At 43.3% G+C, this 18,294-nt stretch overlaps 1 protein-coding gene across 3 annotated transcripts in view; it reads left to right on the top strand.

The window, feature by feature from the left end:
• SSPN (sarcospan) overlaps window positions 1-16,134 on the top strand; it is a 107,636-nt gene extending 91,502 nt beyond the window's left edge. For 2 of the 3 annotated variants that reach the window (XM_046010541.1, XM_046010540.1), the window contains exons 2-3: window positions 7,284-7,370; window positions 13,271-16,134. In XM_046010541.1, the coding sequence (XP_045866497.1) occupies window positions 7,284-7,370; window positions 13,271-13,636 (453 nt within the window). In that variant the 3' untranslated portion in view covers window positions 13,637-16,134. Of the gene's footprint in view, window positions 1-7,019; window positions 7,027-7,283; window positions 7,371-13,270 lie in introns of those variants that run through there. The other variant, XM_046010542.1, reaches the window with a different exon arrangement.
• The last annotated feature ends 2,160 nt before the right edge of the window (window positions 16,135-18,294 follow it).

Below are 18,294 nucleotides of genomic sequence, written 5' to 3'. Positions count from 1 at the left end.
TCTGCTAATACAAAGTAGACTGCGTGCTATTTGTCACCGAGACAGTACACATATTATCAATTTTTTTTAAGATTATATTTATTTGTCAGAGAGAGAGAGAGAGAGCACAGGCAGGCAGAGTGGCAGACAGAGGCAGAGGGAGAAGCAGGCTCCCCGCCGAGCAAGGAGCCCGATGTGGGGACTTGATCCCAGGACGCTGGGATCATGATCTGAGCTGAAGGCAGCCACTTAACTGACTAAGCCACCCAGGCGTCCCTGTGTTATCAATTTTAAACATGGTTAACTTGGTAATACATCTGTGAGCCCCTCAGTATGCTCAAAGTTTGGCCTACTCTAATAAACATGTATGTGACTTGCAAAAATGTTAATAATTACTACCAATTATTCTCCAGCTATTTCTTATGCATGATTGTAGGCACCTTATTTACATTAGCATTGCTCTTTGAATAAACCACCAAAAGAAGGCATTATTGTCTTTATTTTATAGTTAAGGAAACTGAGGCTAAGAAGAGTAAATAACTTTGTCCAAGATCATTAGCTAGAAAAATAATAGAGTCAAGCATCAACTGTAGCCCACAGGTTCCCCCCTGTGCAGCACTTAATTATAGTTTCCTACTTGATTTTAACACAACTAAAGAACAGTTACCACTTGTTGAATGAACTGTTAATTAATGTTTCATGCTTTTGAGAGTTATTTTCACCTTTCTTTCCTCATCTGATTAAGAGTATTTTTGAGTCCTTTTATCTTGCTTTTACCCAAAAATGTAATTTAAAATAATAACCAATAATAATAATGATGATAACCTCATAACTCTAGCAAATTTAAGTCCCATTTAACACCAAAAAACTTTATTGTCTTTAAAAAAATAATACACAGGAGGGAAAAAAACCCACAGTTGATTCACTGCCCCTTACGTTTAGGAGGGATGAGGGGTTCTGATGAGTGAACAGTAAGGAGGGGTTTGTGCTACTGACTGTTCATTTTCCCTCTCAGCCCAGACGGATCCAACGGCATTACCCACGGCAATTAATTTTCCTGTGCCTCAGTCCTTCAGCAAAGCAGGGATTAAACTATGCATTTCCAAAGAGCAAAGAGGGTATCTTACTCTTCTTTCTAGTCCCAGTAGCTACCTCAGTAAAGGTTGTTGAGCTAAACGCAGTGGGAAGTAATGCCAAGATGAGGGTGAAAGTTAAGAGCAAGATCTGAAAGGTGACATCGTACCGGTTCTTACTCCATTCCTGCAAACTGGGAGATGACTATTGGGCTTTCTCTCCAGGTCTCTTCCTTGCATCTTTATATTTGATGCCGCAGTCTGGTTTCCGGGATTCCAAAGAACTAGGACATCGTAATGCGCCGAGCTTTCCTCTTTAGTTGCAGACTAATCCCACTTGGTTACCAGATGCTGCTGTAAGAGAAGACTCAAAGGAGGCAGAGTGGGGTCGAGGTGCAGGGGTGTGCTCCAGGGCTTGTGACAGCGGGCTGTGCACATCTCTTCCCAACTCCGTGCTCAGTGACTTCACGTTGATAGCAGTGAAGGATTTTTTTTCCCTCTAGTTTTAAGGGTTCCTGCAGTAGGAAAGACTAAATTTCTTTATGAGGAAACTATTGTTATTGTATCTCATTATTACTTATAATAAACAAGTGTTTTGTAGGAAACTCCACTTGTCAGCGTATCACTCCAGATCCCAGTCTTTCAGATAAACCCCATATCAGGTGTTGGCATGTAGAAGACTGTGTTTTTAGCTTAAGCTAGTGGTTCTCAAAGTTGTTGTTGCCCAGTAATTTGTTAAAAATGCAAATTTTTGGTCTCCACCCCAGACCAATTGGATCAGAAAGTCTGGGGATGCCAGTTTTTACCAAGTCCAATACCAAGTATTTCTGACACACTGGCTTGGCAATGAGAATCTGATAAAAATGCTGAAGTTATGCCAAAATAGCCTCTCCCATCCTTCTGAAATCTTGATTCAATAAACATTCCTTAGTAGATCCTCATGAAATATTCTTTTATGGATTATTTAAATCTCTGATATACTGTGTGTTAATCAACAATTTTCCAGAGTGAGATTGCGTTCAGTCAACAGAGTGCTGTCTTTATCATTTGTTGAAAATATTTCTAACATTCTGCCTTAAATCCTATTAAACAGATGAAAATCCACAGTCTCTTAAGAAACATCCAGAGAAATACTTAACAGTTCTGCTATGTCTCTCATTGATCAGTTCTCTGTGCAAACATGAGAAGAGAGCTCGTCTTGTTCCTATACTGACTGAACATAAAGGTGAAAGTTGATTAACTTACAGAAGGAGAGTCACGTTTCAGGTAGACAAATGAAAGGGCCAGGGTGGAAGGAGGAGAGGGACTTTGAAAGGCATTGGACAGGGGAAGGTCGTATTCCCCAGGTAAGCCTGTCAAGCAGCTCTGTCGACAACAAAAAGAAGAAAACAAATAAATTGGAGGTTGTGTGAATGTCGCAAGACCAGAATACAAATCCGTAGAACATGGAGAGAAGTAAATATCAGTAATTCACATTCTCACAAGGTGTTTTAGGCTGGTATCTTCTAGCTATGCCAGAATGAAAAGGAAAAAAAAAATACGTAGGTAGAATCTCCCAGACGTTGGTCTGGCATTCACCTTTGATGCATCATGCCGACCTTCAGAACACCACAGCAGGAACAATAGGGCCGACTGATGGAAACAAAGACAATGTGTGACAAGACTCAAGACTCCTACATCTAGAAATGGATCTAACACTCAGAGAACATTTCATCCCTGTCTAACTCTAACTCACCCGAGAGAATGCAGCCTTCACTCTGAGCAGACAAAGAATGTCTTTAGACAGAAGGTGGAATGTAGGACTTGGGTTTTATTTTGATGCTAACAAACTGTAGAAACATGCATCTAAGAGTTGATTGAAGATGATAGTAGTGGTCTTTTTTCCCATTTAAAAAAAAAAAAAAACAAACCCTCCCAAGCTTGTGTTACCCGTCTGTACATGAACTAAATCTTTCCAGGCTCTTAAAGCCCACCTGTCCTTTTCCCAGTGCCACCCCCTTCTCGTTTGGCTGTGTGCTCACTGACACCACCTGTCCACCCCAGACCTGGGTGTCTGGTCCAACAAGAGCCTTCTTGAAAACTTTATATAACTGCTTTTTTTCCTGGGCCATGGGCCTCACCTCACTGAATCGAATGGAAGCTCTGGCCCAGAATCCAAGAATGTTGTCCAGAGAGACCTGGCGGGTCTCGCTGCTCATTAACATGAGCTCCTCCTCCCTGCCTGGGAAGTCAGAACACCCTGTCTCCCTGGGATGTCTGTGGCCTGCCAGCTCAGGAAACGAGACCCTTCGTCTGGCGTGAGAAGTCTGGATTCCTCCCCATGGCCATAAAGCCTTCAGTTTTAAGTTTCAATAAATACTAGTCTTCCCAAAGGTGCTAAACACCCAAAACTGTCTGATAAAGAATTATTGCTCTACCACGTAAATCTGTAGGTGAGAAAAAGAAGGTCCCCCCTGCTGGAGCGTCCTGAGCCCTGGCCGAAGGCTAAGAAATGAAAGTGTGTTGAATGTATTCAGGTTTTATAACAAAGACCCTAGACAAGGGCCTAAAAGCAAAATCCCCAACTCCAAAAGGCTTATCAGTTTCATAATATTTAGACATGTTTTGATGTACCATGAAAATTATAAGAAGTCTGTATGAGATGATTTCTGCTCAAAGAATCAGAAGGTTTTCATTGACTGGGCTGCTTCCTTGGCTCTTTTCTGTTTCCACTGACTCTCTCTGGATGGTCTCACATTTCTGATGGTTTCAGTGACTTCATGTGTATACTGATGATTAACCAGCGCTCCTCTCCCACTCAGACCTCCTTCCTGAGCTCGAGGCCCATGCGGCTGAGCCTGGAATCCCTGGGGGCAGCGTCATTTTCCACTCCCATTCTGCTCTTTCCCTTGTGTCCCTAAATGTCAGCGCCATCGCCCTGGCAGCTCCAGTCACATCGCTGCGAAGCACCTTCCTGGCCCCTCCTGCCCCTACAGCCTTCATCTCGGAGCCGAAGGATTTGGTTTCCCTCCTGTGGCTTCAGCACAGCAACAGTCTCTCCCCCCTGCTAGCTGTGCTAGCTGAGCTCAGGCAGTCACCTTCCTCCATGGCTGCATCAGGGCTTCTCGGCTGCTCTTCCCTTTCCAGTCCGTCTTCACAGCCAGAAGGACCATTCTAAAACACAGTGCAGGTTGTGCCATTCCGCGGTGCCAAACGTCCTCGATGGAAACAAAAGTCGTTTGTGACCCACCTCCCGTCCATCTCTGTAAACACATCTTTCACTGTTTCTTCTCTCGTCTTCTGCACTGGGGCTATGGGAGCCCTCGAATGTTTACTCTGCCTTTCTCCATGCTTTTGTTCCTACTAGTATGTCCTCTACTCTTCCTCACGTCCTTCTCCCAACTGATTTCTGCCTAGCTTTCAAAACCCATCTCCCTTCAGGAAGTGTCCCCAAGTTGCCTTTGGATTGATCACCCCTCCTGGGTCTTACAACAGATGAGGTCCTAGTACTTAGTCTAACTGCATTGTCGTCTCTTTCCCACTGCACTGGCAGAGAGCTCTCTCGAGTCTGAGGCTATGTCTTCTCAGCTGTCAATTCCCAGAGCCGTGCCCAGGGTCTGGCTAGTGTATGTCCTCAGAACAGTTCTGTTGGTCGGCTAAGAGAAACGCCCAGGAATGAGGTTATATGTTCCTCTGCACCTTCTTGCTGGAAACTGGCCTAAATTAGGGCTCCAAAGAAGTAGATACTACTGTAGGGGAAAATTTCGTTCAAGGAAGACAGAGAATCAGATTTTACCATGTGGGTCAGTTAGGCCTGATGATTGGAATGTGTCTTTCATGAAGGCAAAGAAGAGAGTCTTGGCAAGTGCCAACTTCACAGCAGCCTCTGGGGCCAAAGACAGTTATATGGGAGAGAGCTGGACCCTGGGCACCTGCAGACAGACATGAACAGGAGTGAATGGGCACATGTTTAGGGACTTAACACTCTGCAGAGAAGCAGGTTGAGAAACCTCCATCCAGTTTGTTGCCAATAAACAAAACAAAACAAAAAAGGAGGTCTTTTTTCTATTGCTTCAGTGCTGTAAATTCTTAATGTGAAAATACACAATAAGCCCCTTCAGGCCTGGTCAAACTTATACCTCAATCAGATCATTTTAAAAAATAAATTTTGAGAAAGAAATCCATCCCTGACTTGGGAATGTCCACCATATTGTGGGCTGCACACGTAACTTCAGGGTCATTACTTCTGCACCTGCTAGTGCTTTGCCCAAAAAGCTGCCTCGCTGGGTCCTACCTACTCTGTTTTCCACCCAGCTATCTCCAACCTGGGCCATGCTCATGCATTTCATGCTGCATCTCTCCCCTGGGAATGTCACTGTTAAGTTATCAGCCGTCCTAATGATGGAAAAGCCTGTACTAAAGGGAGGCTTGGCTTTTGGCTTCACAGCCCAGTAGAAACCCAAACAACTCTCAACTTGGGAACCTATGAGGGCACAAGCAACTTATTGATTATGTTCAGGGGAGAATAGGATAGAAGCATTACCTTCAAATGCTATGTTGGCATGGTAAATAAACAGCTCTCCTCCCCTGGGGTGTAAAGCTAGCCCTAGGGGTAGAAATGATCACCAAACCAGTCATTTACTGACTTGCTCGGCGACACAGCTACACTTCCAGCTGTCTCTAGGAAACTTGTGCTTATCAGAAAATACAATTCTGTTGCTTTTGGCTTCTGTCCTGAAGTAGAATTTAGCAACATTTTGATCTTTCCAAAATTAAGTGTGAATAGATACATTTGATTAGAAAACTCTGAATCACATTTACAAAACTCTAATGCAGGAAAAAAGAAAAAAAGAAAAATCTAGTTTGACGAAACAGTTGAGTATCTTTTTCTCTCAACGTTGTCATTCCTTCTCCCAGCCTCCTCCTTCCCTTTGTGGGCGCTCAGACATGGGGGGATCACTTCCTTTCTCTCCCTGGCCACTGTCCTCCTGTCAGTCATGCTGTAGCCATGATGTGCAGATTCTACTGGACTATACCTTTCCTTCTGCCTCTTTCTCTGACTTTGCCTGCATCATCTCAGCTCTGGCCCACCTGACAGATTAATTTTGCTTTGATTAGTAAAATGATATCCCAGCATTCTCACCACCAACCCAACCAACACCACTGCTCATCTTTCTGAAACGTGTCTTGATTCATGTCATTTGTCTGGTCAAAGAATTTTAAGGAAGTCCCATTACTCCCTAAATCAATCCTACATCCCTGGATTTTTTTTTTTTTAACTATGTTTTAAAAAGTTTTTATTTATTTATTTGAGAGAGAGACAGGAGAGAGCACGAGAGGGGAGAAGGTCAGAAGGAGAAGCAGGCTCCTCATGGAGCTGGAAGCCCAATGTGGGGCTCTATCCCAGGACTCCAGATCATGACCTGAGCTGAAGGCGGTTGCTTAACGAACTGAGCCACCCAGGCGCTGCCCCGCCCCGCCCTCCCCCGGATTTTTAACTGACCGTTCTGCTCTATATTTTGTTATTTCAACTACAGTTATATATTGGCTACTCTTCCCCCACAACTGGTGCCAGCCTAGCTCTGTGCGATTGCTTGGGCTGCTCACCCAACTACCTCGTATGAGTGCTGGTTTCATTATTTACTAGCTTTGTGCTTCTGTTTCCTCATTTCTAATATGAGGATCATAAGCACCTACTTCCTCGGGTTTTGTGATGATTGCACGAGGAAATCCATACAAAGCCCTTCGAAGATCACCAGCACAAAGTCAGTAGTCAGTAAACGTCCACGATCATTATCGTGATTATCATCATCCCTTTCAAGGACCATTTCAAATCCACCTCTTTAGTGAAGTCTTTATAAATTGCCCGACTCAATGTTATTTTTCCCCCTTTTTGTACTTCTCTGAATGGCATTCCCCATATAAAGCCCTGCCTTAGAATAGTGCCTGCACTTATCTCGGCCTCGACTGGACTCTACCCTTGCTGAGGATCATTGTGTACTCTAAAGGACCTCAGACAGCACCTGGCGCATCAAAAGGGCTTAATAAATACCAGGTCAATTGAAAGAAATTGATTTTACTATTTTAAAAAGGCTGTTCCTCAAGCCGAGAAAGGAAGAACACAGACAGATAAGTAAATGAAATGAGCACCTCGATAACAAGGCTGTTACTGGGGAAAGACGCTGAGATTGATGTCATGAGAATGCACAACTGTCCCTGATAACACCCTTTCATCCCTGTCCTCCCTTGCAGGTCTGCTTAGTGGCCTATCTTGGTTTGTTTATGCTTTGTGTCTCATATCAAGTTGACGAAAGGACATGGATCCAGTTTGCTATGAAAGTAAGTTGTCATTTTTCTTTCTTGTTTATCATCACATAGAAAAAAAAACCCCACAAGTACAAAGTAAAAGAATGCTTTTTAAGGGGTTGCATATCAGATTATTCTAGAAATTGCATTTTTACACAGGCCAAAAAAATGTTTTAGGAGTGTATTCCTCCAGACCCCAAAGGTAATGCTGATTTTTTTTTTTAAAGTCTTAATTTCCATGCACTAGTTTGGCCCAGAGCATATGAAATGTGTCCTTCAGTGCCCTTACAAGGAATATTGAAAATTCATCAGCTCAGCAAAATACTTGGCCAGGGAAAAGGTGTCTCTATTAGTTCCCACTTCCCTATCTTGGGGGTTTTTTAGAATATTTTAATAATGAGGCAGTCTAGGTGTATTTCCTCTTGTAGGTGGGATCACTGAGACAGAAAAAGTACATTGGGTGCATCCAAATGTTCTGTGCCAAGAGTCTGAGGGTAAAGGTTGGGGGGTGGGATTTGCATGGTTTAACAAGTGTGTGTCTTTCCCATGCATGTATTTTTTTTCTTCCATTAAAGATGGTGCATTTGGTTGGAACCAATTCAAGTACACAGCATTTTCACTACACAGTAAAATCTGCTCCAAAGGGAAACAGAGACACACCCTTTTAGAGTTTAGGGAGATAAACACCCAACTCAGCAATCAGAGCTAGTAGAAATCAAATTCCTACATTTTCTTTCAACTATTTGTAGCAGAGAACAAAACGGTTTCTGTACTGTTAGTTTGTTGAGGGTTTTGTGTATGTGTGTGTGCTTGTGTGTGTGTCCATTCACACTGTTTACTTTTCTTTTGTAAGAAAACACATAACTGGATACTTCTTTGTTCAAACAAGAAAATAGCATACAAGAGTAAGTCAGCTCTTATTTAGAAACTAAGAAGATGCAGAAAAGATATTTTGTATTCTAGTATAATTGAAGCGCTTGACATAAAAAAGCAAAATGCTTATATATGTGTGTATTTAAATCGTGTTGTAAAAGAGTAATTAATAGAATGAAAATATTCACATTATATTAAACAGCCAAAATAAGCTGGCTCCACAAAATGTATGGTATCATCCTACAGAATAAAAAAAAAAAGCTCTTAGTGCAGAGAAAAAAATAGTTATCTTTGAGTGGTGGGAAGACAACTGCAGTTTGTAGTCTTTTGCTCTAATTTTGTAATGTTCTCCAATAGTTAGATCTAACTTTTCTAATTAAAAAAAAAAATAAGGGATTCTATTTTTAAAAAAACTGATAGAATTTCATGGATATGCCTACATTTGGAAATTTTACTTTTTCTGAGGGTGTTTCTTAAAAGAAGGCCAGATAGAGCAGACATCAGTCCATGTTTACTTTTTTTGTAGAGGTCTGACTAAACACAGCAAAGGTTAGTGATGATTTAAAAAAAAAAAAAAGCCAGAAAGCCTAGTAAGAAGTGCCCTGTTAAATTACAGGAACCTCTTTCACTAGGGTAAAAAGTGTTCTCTGCTAGGTTCATCAGCTTATGTGAAATGCCCTCATTTCCCCTCCAGATGACCCAGCAGAAGCACCCCCATCAGCTTCAGGGAGACCCCGGAAGCCGCCTCAACACCTGCACTTAAAATAAGGAGCAAGGACAAAAATAAAATAAAATAAAATAAAATAAAATAAAATAAAGAAGTCAGTGCCAATGTCAGCCAGGTTGAGAATTCCCCACTAGGAAGATCGCATTAGCGACCTTTTTTCCCCCACCTGTGACAGACATTGACAAATACGGAGGCACTTTTCCCTTCTCCTGAATGTGACCTTTAATGATGCTTGCTGCCAGCTCTCTAAGGTGCCCGCTATATTATCTTCAGGTCTAAAAGGAGCTTCCGTCAATCTCCAGGGTTTCCAAAGGCACAACGAGTGTCAGCCGACTTTGCTTGTGTCTCCACATCATTGCAAGGTGCGGGGGGCTGCGGGTACGAAATGCATCTTGGTGAGGTGCTTCTCACTAGCATAACGGCATTTTCGTGCCTGCCTGTTGATGCCCTGGCCTGAGCTTTGTTGCAGATCCCCTTCCACCCCCGCCCTCCCCCGCTGTTGTTAGAGACCCAGATGGCCCGGGCGGTCGCTCAGGGGCATCGCCGCGGCTCTCTGCAGCCTGAGCACGCGCGCACGCAGACACCGCTCCCTCCCTCGCGGAGGCAACAGCCGCGGGACTTGTTCATCTCCGGCGACGCCGCTGGCGCGCTCCTTCCCTCTCCCCGGGCCCTGCCGGCGGCCTTGGCGGCGCCCTCGAGGCCTGGGCTTGGGCCTCCTGCATTTCCTCGTGGCCTCGTCTTCTCGGGGCTCACCTGGCCGATTTTCAGAAACGTGTGCGGGTCTCGTGCTTGGCGGCCCTCCCGGGCACGCGGTTTTGAGGCGCGGTCGCCGCGTGCCCCGGGGCAGGAGGCTCCCGGGCTGCCGCCGCCCCCGCTGCTGCGGTCTCCCCGCTCAGGTCGCTGGGGAGGGTCATTAAATCGAAGCCGCGCCGCCCTGCTCCCCGAGTCTCGGAGCGCTGAGGCTGCGGGCGGGTACCCATCAGAGGCCGCGAGCGAGCGGGGCGCGCCCGGCGCCGCTGTTACATAAGCGCCGGGGCCTCCGCACCCCCCAACCCCGCGGACCCCCCAACCCCGCAGACCCCCAACCCCGCGGACCCCCACCCCCTCCCACCCGGGGTTCGGGCGCCAGACGCGCGGGCCGACGCGAGCAAGACAGGTGCGTCTCGGCCCCGCTTCTATCAGGATGTATTTGCTCGCATTCCCAAGGTCATCGCCCACACTTCCATGGGTAGTTTATTCGTGCCGTGTCGGTAAAACAAGCCACTCGATTTTAAATTACAGATTCTCACCCAGAAGCTTGTTGCTGTCAGCTGAAGTAAAAGCCATGGGGGAAAACAGTGTGTAGCGCAGGCAGAGGTAGCCCCCAGGCTTGGGGGCGGCTAAATAGGTATTCGTGTCTTACACGGATAAGAAATTTGATTCTGTGGCTCCCGCCTGTTGACTGGGCCTGATGCTTTCACAGGTTGGGAGAGGCAGAGTCGCAGCGGGTGAGAGAGTCGCATTCACCTTCCAAGGGTTGGGTGGCTTGGGTTTTGTTTGTGCTCTCGCTGGCTTCTAGCATCTTTAAGATGCTCAATTAAGACTGAGCAAACCCTCTGTGTGTGTGTGTGTATGAGAGTGTTTACATCCTTTCTATGAGCCAAGTATGCCTGTTACTCCCACGTGACAGAGAATAAGACAAAGCCAGTAGAGTTGATATCCTAAGAGTCTGGAGAACTGGCAGCTCTCTCCATCTCTAATAATTCGTTTATGGATTTCACAAATGCTTAAGTAGTGCTAGTTTGCACTAGATGCAGCTCTAAACCCTTGACAGGTATCAGCTCTTTGGGTGCTTATAATAACCAAGGCTTAAAGGTGATCATCTTCCCAAGCTTAAAGGTGAAGAAATGTAGGTACACATGGGATTGATTAGTTTGCCCTAGGTCGGTAGCTAAGAAGGGGAGAATCAGGATTCCAATGTGGGCAGTCTGGATCCCCTGTTTGTGCTCCTGACCATCACTCTGCTGTGCACTTGGTAAATGTCTCAGGCAAATCTTTTCATGTCTAAGCCAAAAGGTGATCTTTTAAAAATGGGCAAAATTCTCATTTCAGCAAATGGATTTCTGTGATTACAAGAGAATCCTCTTTTTGCAACCATCCAAATTATTTGCAGATTGAGAACGAGGGATTATTGTCATTGCTTCAAGATATTGTCCCACTGAATGTTACAGAAATCTACTGAGGAGGTATGTGTGTGTTGGAGGTAGGAGGGTTATTGCAAGACCTCCTCAGTTCCATCCATTGATGACAAGAAAATGTGCAGACAGAACTCCATTTGGGGCCATTCTACTAAGCAGATGACTCTCAGGTGGGAAATTATCCTTTAATTTGGGCCTTCCCTGCTGGTAAAGGCACCAATGTATCCACATCCCCAAAGCAAATAGTTCCCAGTTCCATGCTGCCGGCACTGGAAACACGGCTCCGGTGGGCACACATTAATCTGGCTCTTGGTATCAGGAGTTTGAAGTCGATCGTCAGACCCAAAGATTTTAGAACCACCCAGAATATTTCATATATTCTGCCCCGATGGTCCCACAAAAATGAACTCATACTCTTTACCCTGAGCACTGTAGTGTTTGCAGAAAACATGGCCACTGAAAATTTAGGGAGAGGATGAGTTCAATAGCACATATTCAATCTTTCCTTTTTAAATTTTAATGGTGCCCATTAGTATTTATCTGCTTCCCTTTCACCAAGGGAGACTAGACATGTTGCATAGAAGTTCTCCTCGTTGTGTCCCTGAGATAGAAGACGTTGCACTAAACTGTTTCACAGATGAAACAAGTGGGTTCCAACTGACGATTCTTCAAGTGATTGAAGAGGAAGGGTAGTGTGTGCGTTTAAGATGTATTTGATGAGAAAATCCAGAGAAGCCAGGCTTCTCCTTGGTTGTGCAGCCGTGCTGAGGCAAGATGGTTTAGCCAGTGGATCCCACTCCCTTCCCGTGCCCTCAGTCAAGCTTTCAGGCAAACCAGACACATGATTAGGGCATCAGCACACATGCACACACACAAGAAGGAAAAAAAAAAATACATTTTTAAGTATTCTGAGTTTATTCAGTGGGACAATATCTTGAAGCACTTGAAATTGTCACCATGTGGAGAATCACTTACTTGGAGGACTTCTGAACCCATGTTTTATAATCTGAGTTATGTGTTTTTATTTTAAATGACAGATCACTGGAAGTGGAGGGCGTGCATAATCTTTTCAGAGCTACTTTAATCTGAACCTGGACATGAGTAGAATTAATCTTACTTTGAGGAGTTCACCTTCACCAGAACTGCTCTATGAGCAGCTTTTAACTATGGAATGCAAATCTCACACAAAGAACTGGGTTCAAGTTTACCAGTCCCAACAGCTGGGGACTCTGTTCCTTATCTAGACCTCAGCAGGTGGGACCAGGAAGAGAAAGGCTTCCAGTAGGTCAGTGTAATCCCAGGAATATTTCTTGTTCTATAAAATGCTTTATATGGTGACCGTGTCAACAAGCACTCTCAATTTTTGATCAGCGCATTTCAGGTGTAAGCTAAATGTCCTCCTCAGGGATTCCATGGTTCGTTAGCAGCAGAGTTTAGCTCTTGAACCAGACTTTTCCATCACAAGGCTGTCACATAGGCCAATGGTGTTCAGAATCTCTTGGCAGCTATGAAGGGCCATTTGGGGTTTATTTTTATGCTCAGGAACTACATGGTTATAGGTGATGAAGCTGACATTCAGTCATCTGCCTTCTGGAACCATAATTTTTTTCTAGCAACCTCTTACCGGGGATCCTGTCATTCCTGGACACAGGTTGGCAATTACTATATTGAACACCACTGTTTTGATTAACCCGTATTGCCAGTTGGTCAGTCACGGCCACTTCTGGCCAACACAGTGTTTCCGTTGCATACGTGTTCTTTACTTCCCAGTCTTTTTACAGTCTTCAGGTGAGCAGTTTTTGAGGTCCAGAAACAGTCACAGCCTGCCTTTCAGGGACATCTCTCACGTTTGGGAATCATCTAAACAGGCTGCTACATCCAGAAACATCCCACAATCAAGCTAACATTGTTGGCTCAATCTATGAAAAGCACCCAATATCCGTAGGGCAAATCAACATAGGATCAGGGCTTAAGGACTACTCACAATCAAATCAAATTCCTCTGCCTTGGGGATTCCATTTCTGAGGCGAAAACAGCCCCTCCCTCAGGACCTTCCTGATGAGAGAAGAGAAAGCCCAGCTTTGATGCATTAGCTTTGTCACGAGTCATCCCGTGTTCTTTGGTAACTGGAAGGGTTCTGTTCTGCTTTCTCGCAGCTGTTGTACTTTCTGCTGAGTGCCGTGGGCCTGACAGTCTGCGTGCTGGCCGTGGCCTTTGCTGCCCACCACTACTCGCAGCTCACCCGGTTTTCCTGCGGAACGGCTCTCGACGCCTGCCACTGCAAGGTGCCCTCCGAGGAGCCCCTCAGCAGGACCTTTGTGTACAGGGATGTGACGGACTGCACCAGCATCACGGGCACTTTCAAACTCTTTTTGCTCATCCAGATGATTCTTAACTTGCTCTGTGGCCTTGTGTGCTTGCTGGCCTGCTTTGTGATGTGGAAACACAGGTACCAGGTTTTTTACGTGGGGGTCAGAATGTGCTCCCTCGGGGCTTCTGAAGGTCAACAGCAAAAGGTCTAATGTTCTTGCTCACGGGTGGGAGATGAAGCAGCCCACTGCCGAGCTGAGGTCAAAAAAGAGAAAGGGAAGGAAGGGAGAGAGAGAGAGGAGGAAAAAAAAAAAAAAAAAACAGAAAAAAAAAACTTTTGACAGTAACTAATAGTTCTAAATGAATATTTTTGTATTTTTCAGAAAATAAAAGCATCTCTTCAGGTTTCTATAGTATTTTTAAAAACTCTTACAGGGAAATTAAGATCCAAACTGACTTTGGGACATTAAAAGAACACGGAACAGGGAAAGAACGGCATGTCTATCTTTGCTGTCTGGAGTTTATCCCTCCTATAGCTGTCCCCCGCTTCCTGAAAGCTGAGCAGTCCCATGAAAACTTTTGTAAACCAAAATGGTGTAAAGGGCGAGGCTGTTCTGTAGAAGCAAAAAAATCTTCAGCTTTCTTTCAGTTAGCAGAAATGGGTGCTCATCTACATAGTTTCGGAGAGTGGGGAAAACCTATCCTCATTTTATTCCTCATTTGTATAATCTTCTTTCCTGCAAGTTCAGTTTGTAGTGTGAATTGGCATTTCAGGTCCACATGGTAAATTTTCCTTCTTTTCCAGAACCTCCCACCTCCCCCCATGATCTGCCCTAACTTTCGGAGAAAGGCAGGGTGTGGGGGAGGAGAGCTGAACAGCCAGGTTGAGCCTCTCTATTTTCACTGTGGAGATGTCTTCAAGGCATGAAACAGCTTGAAGGAGCAGAGGAGAAGAGGAAGAGACTTTGAAAAGGCGCGATAATTATAAACACCTGGGCTGGGGCGGAGGCCCTTTTCTCCTCAGCTCCCTGAGTTTGGCTCCACAAGTGGATCCCTTGCTAAATGCTTTGGATGATTGTCTGCTTCTCAATAATTGAAAGTTGGTGGTAGTTGTCTTAATGATGTAGAAGGCTCAAAAATAATTACATTATGCTTCTATTCTATCATCTAAAACAAATCATTAAAACTAATTTCTACCTAATTGTTAATTACAATTATGCTCCGAAGCCTACTTAATGAGCCCTGGCTGTTCTTACGTAGTAGCACCATCAGAGAAATTACTCTCACAAGAGAGGAGGCTTAAAGATTCTTTCTTCTGAAAGCCAAACTTGACAAGGGAGAAGAGAAATTTTTTTTATTAATAGCTCAGGTTAAAACATTTAAACAAAAGCAAGAGCATTTGTAATGGGCAATGTTTGTACAAATAGCACATTTGTGATATGTTGTGGAGTATCTCTCTTGGCAGCTAAGTCCTTATGAGGAAGACTGGGGATGGCCATGCGTTCCATTCATAAAAGTGTATCTGATTTGTAATCCTACTATTGGCTTGTAAGCACAGTCCCCCTGGAGACTTCAGCTCCTGTTTTGAAGTCCTGATTTAAGCATCTGCCCGTTGACTTGGAAGGTAGTTTTTATTTTGTTCTGTTTTTAAGTTACCACGATTTAAAAAAAAAAAAAGAAGAAGCAGCAGCACATGTACCCTATGGTGGGAATCTTTATCTTTTCTCTCTTATTATCAAGTTCTGAACAATATCCATGTTTTAAGGACGGAGCTCAGAATGCAAATTCGTGCAGCATAAATGTTATCAAGATCTTTCTCTACTAGCATGCTCGAGTGAAATCAGAGATTCAAGATAATAATGGAGATGAATTTGCCTCTTCACATTGCCTATTGATAGACTCCACTAGTCATGAAATTCAAACCTAAAAGAAAAGCATTTTCTTGTTTGCCTTAGAAGATAGTCGAACAATCCCATTGATTGCGATAGTAGTGTCAATTTCTGCACAATATAAATATCCAAGTAAAGAGAAAAACGTTAAGTCAGTTGGAGGATTGTAAATAGCTTTTCCGTTCTCCAGATAAAACACCTGATTAACAGATGTGAAAACCTTTTTTATGTATTGACTCGCTTTAAAAATGGCCTGCCTGCACAAGAGCTCAGGCCAAGAATTCACATTGGAGGGCTTAGTGGATAAGACACTGGGGCGGAGGTTTGATCACATACAGCGAGAGAACACCAAGCATCCTGATGACAACCTGAAAAATACTCTGTGCACTGTTAAAAAAAACAATACCAATAACTGAATGCATTCTGATCTGGACAGTTTCCTACATAAGGAAGAAAATGGCTGCTTATCTGAAATATTATAGCTGTCCTGTAGAGTGAGAAACTCGTGATTTAATGCTGATCACTATGAATAGGGCACCACTGTAAGCACACCCTGACTTCTTTCAACAACTTTTTGTAGCAAACACTACAGGTCTTATATTAGAAAATTAAAATTCTTCACCAAGGTGCTCGGTGCTTTACACACGATTCACAGGGTATTTCAAAGGGTAGAATAACTTTAGCCTATGTGCTTTCTTTTTCTAAATGATGCCACCAGGCAGGATTGACATAAGTTTGATAATAATCAGGATATATGTATCCTGATTATTACATTATTACATTATTATATGTGTATATACATGTGTATATTACATTATATATGTATATATATATCCTATAGGATATATATATCCTGATTATTATCAAACTATGTCAATCCTGCCTAGTATACACATATATATATCCTGATTATTACATTATTACATTATATATATGTGTATACACATATATATAATGTAATATACACATGTATATACACATATACATAATGTAACAATGTAATAATCAGGATATATTAAAATCCCCAGTACATATATATATGTACTGGGGAATTTTGCTATTATGTAATTAAATCATTCTTAAATACCTAAAAGAGGGAAAAAATAATCATAAGTGAAAGAAGGAACAAATAAATAAAACAGGAAAAAAAAAACAAGAAAGGAGTCCCCTGCTGTGAACTGAGTATTGATATGTGTAAGAAATGTGTTACATGAATAACAAACTGCTTTGCGCTGGATTTAAAGTATTCTGAGGTTGTGTTTTGCAAATATTGAAGTTATAATAACAGCAACAGAAAAGGAACAGATACACAGCTTTACACTTAGCAAAATGTTACATTTGAAATCTGACAAGGAGCCAAGATGGTGACTGTCTCTTCTAAACCATAAAACAGTAAGATTTGCGCAATCCTCCTCTTCTTCCACCTCCTTCAGGAGAATTAAATGAATCAAGACTTTGGAAAGAGGGGAAACTGCCGGGACTTGGCAGTACTTGAAATAGGAGGAATACAGCAGCCTAAATGTACAGACTTTGTAACCGAGCCCACTCGATCGGTCTGTGCCTTCACGTGACCGCCATCTGTGCCTCCCTCGCTCTGTCCAAATTTGTGGAGGCAGCTCCTTGGAGCCAAGCCTAAAAATATAGCTATGCCGGGCCCTAGAAACTGTAGTCAAGTAACAGGCCTGACTTTGTGCCCTGCTCTTTGAATTAAACGTCTATATGATCTCTTTGGAGGGGTTTCCAGCTGCAATGGCAGCGGGTTCCAAGAGAGAGGGCCCGTGCTATGTGTGTTCTCTATTCACAGCTGGGACATCAGAATCTCTAAATACCCTTGTACTTCCCTCTTGCATGCATTGTATCTGGAATATGTTTATAGATTGTTAGTAAAGGGTGGGGTAGAGGGTATCCAAGGAAGGTTCTGGAGGACAAGGTGGGGCAGTCATTGAATCAGGAACAAACTTCCAAGTTGCCCTGAAAAAACAGAGCTATCCTGTCACAAAGCCCACCTTTCCATTTTCTCGTGACTGCCTGTGAACTATTGCTGGGTCGCTATTAACTTCCGTCAGTTGTGCTGGCTATCAGTTTTTACCAGACTCCAAGAACTCCGTCATGTTTCTGGATGGATACGGAGTCTTCAGGGCAGCATTAAAAAGAGCTGCTGCCAAATAGATTGACTCCCAGTGGGAACATTTGTTCGGCTGAAGGCTCAGTGTTTCAGCCTGTGAAATGGATACCTTGATTCTTCTCTTCTGGTTTTCTAGTATTGTATTATCTCGAATGATTATCCCCTTCAAAAATATTGGTCTGCCTTCTGTTGTTGTGATTGCATTTTTCTGGCATTGATGAAACAGTGACTAGAAAACATAGTGCTTTCTACAGGTTTGAGGTGGTCATTTTTCAAGGGGATGCACATATGCAGAATTTCTTTATTAATAAAATTTTCATAATCTCTGCAAACACCTTGTTTGGATGTGTTTCGAAGGACGTTACACGTGAACTTGTATACATAAAATCTCTCAGATGAGTGTTTGTTTCAAAACTCCGGTTTTGGGTGGATGAGAACTAGTATTCATTTTGACTTCGTTGTTCCAGTGACTGTCTCTGTTTCGGTACACGGCACCCACCATGGAAGTCAAGGTTATAAATGCTGCCTGGGGCCAGAGAGAGCCAGAGCTGAAAAACATCTTGCAGAAAATACTCAGAATGCTGATTCTTAATTTATGTCTATTAACGTCAAGTAAAGCTTGGCCTAGAGAATGGGATACAAGTTTGAGTGCCACATGTTTAGTCATAGCCCACATTTAATTATACAGAAAAACAGACAACCTAATTCCATTTCAAATCTGAATATAAGGACTGCTTCTTACAAACTCTGAGGCAATTTAAATAGTTGATGATACCGTACAATGCAGCGGTTCTTTCTGTTTATTTGAGTTAGAAAAGCTTGTAGAATGGGAAAAGACTGTTATCACGACTCAGGA

Source organism: Meles meles, chromosome 7 (assembly GCF_922984935.1).
Source record: "Meles meles chromosome 7, mMelMel3.1 paternal haplotype, whole genome shotgun sequence".
In the NCBI taxonomy this organism is placed as follows: domain Eukaryota; kingdom Metazoa; phylum Chordata; class Mammalia; order Carnivora; family Mustelidae; genus Meles; species Meles meles.
The sequence above is the reverse complement of the archived record's forward strand: the minus strand, read 5'-3'. Positions and strand labels throughout refer to the sequence as shown.